This window comes from Triticum dicoccoides, chromosome 6A (genome assembly GCF_002162155.2).
Source record: "Triticum dicoccoides isolate Atlit2015 ecotype Zavitan chromosome 6A, WEW_v2.0, whole genome shotgun sequence".
Taxonomy (NCBI): Eukaryota; Viridiplantae; Streptophyta; class Magnoliopsida; order Poales; family Poaceae; genus Triticum; species Triticum dicoccoides.
Genome location: NC_041390.1, coordinates 499,540,423 through 499,544,899, shown reverse-complemented (window position 1 = coordinate 499,544,899; position 4,477 = coordinate 499,540,423). Strand labels below are relative to the sequence as shown.

General features: G+C 39.2%; 1 protein-coding gene across 3 annotated transcripts in view; it reads right to left on the bottom strand.

Moving 5' to 3' along the window:
• Nucleotides 1-201: 201 nt before the first annotated feature.
• Nucleotides 202-4,477, bottom strand: part of LOC119317484 (plant cysteine oxidase 4-like) — a 6,614-nt gene continuing 2,338 nt past the window's right edge. For all 3 annotated transcript variants that reach the window (XM_037591955.1, XM_037591954.1, XM_037591953.1), the window contains 5 exons: nucleotides 3,981-4,210; nucleotides 2,525-2,688; nucleotides 2,260-2,407; nucleotides 922-1,122; nucleotides 202-824 (listed from right to left, as the gene is read on the bottom strand). In XM_037591955.1, the coding sequence (XP_037447852.1) occupies nucleotides 700-824; nucleotides 922-1,122; nucleotides 2,260-2,407; nucleotides 2,525-2,688; nucleotides 3,981-4,080 (738 nt within the window). In that variant the 5' untranslated portion in view covers nucleotides 4,081-4,210 and the 3' untranslated portion in view covers nucleotides 202-699. The remainder of the gene's footprint in view (nucleotides 825-921; nucleotides 1,123-2,259; nucleotides 2,408-2,524; nucleotides 2,689-3,980; nucleotides 4,211-4,477) is intronic.

The following is a 4,477-nucleotide window of genomic DNA, read 5'->3' as shown; positions in this document are numbered from 1 at the left end:
TATATGCGCTGGGGTGCCCTTGGTGCTGAATATCGTGACCAACATGTATCCCCAAAAGATTGGCCAAGTATTTAGTAGCCTCTTGACAATTAAGAGGGGAAAAAATTCTCTGTGCATATGTTCTAATAGAGTACTGAGTGACTAGTGAAAAGACAGGAAATTTATGCAAAACAATCTTTATGTTGAAAAATGACGACAGACTTAACTGGAAGGGAAAGGAATGGTTACTAGACTCTGACAGAATACACCGCATTGCCAGTTTTTGCAAAGACAGATTTATCCCAACGAATGTTTATGCGATTGTTTACATAATGACACGGAATAATCGGTTCATCACACCAAATCTTTTTTCTGAAACAATCATTAGGTGAGAAGCCCATGCCACTTGTTTTCTACCTAATACAGCGTGGCAAGAACTCTCCTCTTCTCAAAAGAAGTATATACTCCAAGGCCTTCATCTGATAAAAGAGCCACGTGGGTACATCACAGACCATCAGCATTGCTCCAGTACCGAGCAGGCACGATGAAAATGGTCTCAAACGCTCTTCATTCATCCACATCAGGTCGTGTGTGTACAACGTAAACCACAGGCTGCGTGCAGGTTGCCTGGACGATACTTGCTCTACTAAGCCACATACAACTGATATTAGGAGGCCTCTGCATCCTCAATCCATTGGCAAAAGTGGTATAAAAACCTAACTATCTCCTTATCACAGGGCCTTTATACAAACCTCTAGCAACAACAAAGCCCTCCGGAGGCTGATGGTCCTCCAATTCCTCCAACCAGACTACCTCTGAGCTATCTATTTCACTCGGCAAAACAACTGGTAAATTGTAGCAGAAAATGTTAAAACAACTCAAAACTGGCATAACATAAAATAGATTAAAAACAATAATCAAATGTCAAGAGCTGTATATTACCAGATGGCTCCTTGACTGAAGACTTCTGGAAGTATGAACAGTCTCTCCCATTCTCAGCAGAATATGGTGGAGAAAGGACGTCAAAGAGCGCACAAGGTGTGATGGCTCTGAAAGTGTGGATGTTACCACCCCTATCAGGATAAAGAATGGTTGTCTCTGGCGCAGTCATTTCACGGTCTCTCACACACCTTGCTGGTCTTGCTGCACCCAAGGGAGTAATAGGCTACATAATCTTATTAGTCGGCACACAAATTTGACACAACCAACAAAATGATTTAAACTAGGATCATTTGCATGATTAATAAATGATCCATAAGACTAGTTTCTAAGCATAGACATTCTTTGAGCTCATCAAAATTAGATAGCAGGAGATACAGCAATTTATTAAATGCATGACAACTAACTATCTGAAGGGGAGCCTTGGCGCAGTGGTAAAGCTGCTGCCTTGTGACCATGAGGTCATGGGTTCAAGTCCTGGAAACAGCCTCTTACAGAAATGTAGGGAAAGGCTGCGTACTATAGACCCAAAGTGGTCGGACCCTTCCCTGGACCCTGCGCAAGCGGGAGCTACATGCACCAGGTTGCCCTTTATGACAACTAACTATCTGGCATTACTTTTGAGGTGTTTGCTAGCATTAACAAATTGCGATTAAGAATGCCATCAGTATCCAGCCACTACTCAGCAACTTTCTGTGCCGCAATAGGCAAGTTATGCCATACTGAATAATTGAGACACAAAGTAGGGTGTGGAAACAGATGGCATGACACAAAATTTGGCATCACAGATAGAGTTCCTGTAATTGACAACATCAGTAGAATTTGAAGAGCGAAACATGGGAGCAAAAGCCTTTTTCTAGGACATTCAACAGTGAAAATGGCCCAATTTACTTCTGAGAATAGAAGGTAAGGGCACAAACAAGGTTGCTGTTCTGTAGCATCTAATTAGGGCCATATTTACTAATTCCAGCAATTTTGCTGCTACATCTAAAAAAGATGCTTTCAAATAACTATTGCTGCAAGGTCCCCAACATACACCACAGATCATTATAGGTCATTGCATACTGTGCGGATTTCATGATAAGAAATGTACCAAGAAATTGCATGACATGTTCATTTGATGAAAGGAAATGTCCAATAAAATTATCTTCTTGCATAAAACGCATTCCACATTAGTTTTGCATAGTAATTTGCATTTCCATTTATTAAGCAAGGGGAAAAAGAACTAGATAAGTCATGAGTTGCATACTGGATATCATGCACAAACAAATTAACCAATTGGAGGACTACGGCCATGGCCAACTATTGTTGTGTAGAAGATTTTCGAATGGCAGAACTTACGCTTTAACGGGTCAGTTGGATCAGCTACATCAATCCAATCATACGATTCGGCGTGCAGCTTGCCATAAAGAAGCTTGCTCAGCACAGTCATTCCTGGATGATTGTGAAGTGGAATAACTGATGACGGTGGCATACAAAATATACCCATCTGCATAATAAATTATGAAAATCAAAGTTATAAGAAAGGAGGCACTTCATGTATTCATTTGAAAATGCACAGTTTATTAATTAAGATAATGCTTAGATGACGTGCAAGAGATCTTACAGAGAAACTTTCGCATTCATGAATGTGCAGATATTTGATTGTGGGCGCGTACTGATTAGGCCCACCGCGTCCTCGCCTCCCATTCTGTTGACGCGTAGAACTATTCCAAGTACGTGCAATTTGTGCTTCGTTATCTAAACCAAGATCTAAAGGTCTGATCTCATCTGGGAATACAAAATAGAATCAATTATGAGTCTGCAAATGCTCATTGCTATGGTTTCGCTGAATCAGATGAAAAGCAAGTTTTTTTTTGCGGTTGAGATGAAAAGCAAGTTTTACCCTACATTAGCAATGGAACAAATTCTAGAAGCAGTATAGTACATCACAAGTTCATATCAAACATGAAGATGGCCAAAGCAGCTAAGAAAATAATAATATCTTGTTAATGTTACTGCCACGTTTTGCCATGCCATCGAAGTACTTATTTACCAATTTTGGTTCCATTTCAAGAAGTATAATTGAAGTTCTCTGTCCGAATGATGAGTTTCTTGATTGTTTGTTTCTGTGGGGTTTGCTAGTTCATGGCAATGTTTAAACATGACAAACACGTAATCCATGTCACCCAAACCACTAATCCAATCACTTTAAGGTGATAAGTGATAACTGGATCGTTTAAATAGTTGGAGGTTACAATTTCAACAGTAAGTTTAGTGTTCAAAAGTGGAGCCCAAGTTATGGGTTGGAAGTGGACATTTATACCATTCCAAATAAAAATACTGCTTTTGCCATGCAATTAGAGTAGCACATGTAGTTCACTGTTGGTCATACCTCTTCACGAGCACTGACAACTAAGACTATTAAGAAACTCCTTACATGAAAATAGTACAACACAAATAAATGTTCTTGTCTTATTGATCGGTAAGTTCGGATTGTTTACCAGGAAATGTAGCTGATGAGTTTTTCAAAACTCTTGGCACATTTTTTTTAAAATAGAAGGCATGGAATGGTTTCAATAAAAAACATTATACAGAAGATTAATGATTTGTGCAATGAAACGAATCAAGGATGAGGCACAGCTAAAAAGGAAGCCACCACCTTCAAGCAACTTATAAGTTGCTCTCGAATCCATTGTGTTCATACCTTTTATGCGCTGTTGGTATCATGCATTACAAAAACTAACTTGGCAATATGATTACTGCTAAAACTTTCTATCATATAACAACAAGTGGCTCAGCTTGATTCAGTAACATCCAGTTACTGATAAAAGCAGTATAGTGAGGCTAATGCATGATCTGACATCTAGTTAGGATGAAGGACATTAGAAAAAAAGCAGAAGACGATGACTATGGTACATGTGTATGTAATATTGCAATTTATGTGAGAATGCTGAGTGAGGAATGTTAGGAGAGGAAGGATTTACAAGACTCTGCAACCAGATGATGTATGTACCCTGTACCATAGCAATCTCCACGTAAATAACTCCAGATTATTCAAAATAGTATAAAGTTCGACTCACCTAACAGTGCACGAACTCTCTCGAGTGTTTCTTCAGATATAGGTCCATCTGGAGAAAATGATACTTTACATGCATCAGACAGGTTCTTTATTTTTGGCATCTTGCACGGCAATGTACAGTTGACAAGATATGGCTGTCAAACTTCAGAAGGCTCTGTCCAGATTTTGCAACCCAAAGACTGGTGGCAATTGATCCACAGGGTTTTGATGATGGAGCAGAGTCTTTCCCACCTACCAAAATAACAGCAGTTTATATTTGTGGCATTATGCATCAGTAGTCACATCAAAGAAATACATGTTAAAGACTGAAGAAATGTATGGTAACAAGACGCCTATTACATAGGTTATCGTAAAGTAGCTGATATTCGGATGGGGAAAATTTGCGTGTATCCAGTAAGAAACTGAATTAGAGTGTAAACCCTTAATTTGAAGTAAAACACCTGAAGAAGCACAAGATCATGTTCACATATGCTCACAACACATACTGGGTGCCCAACC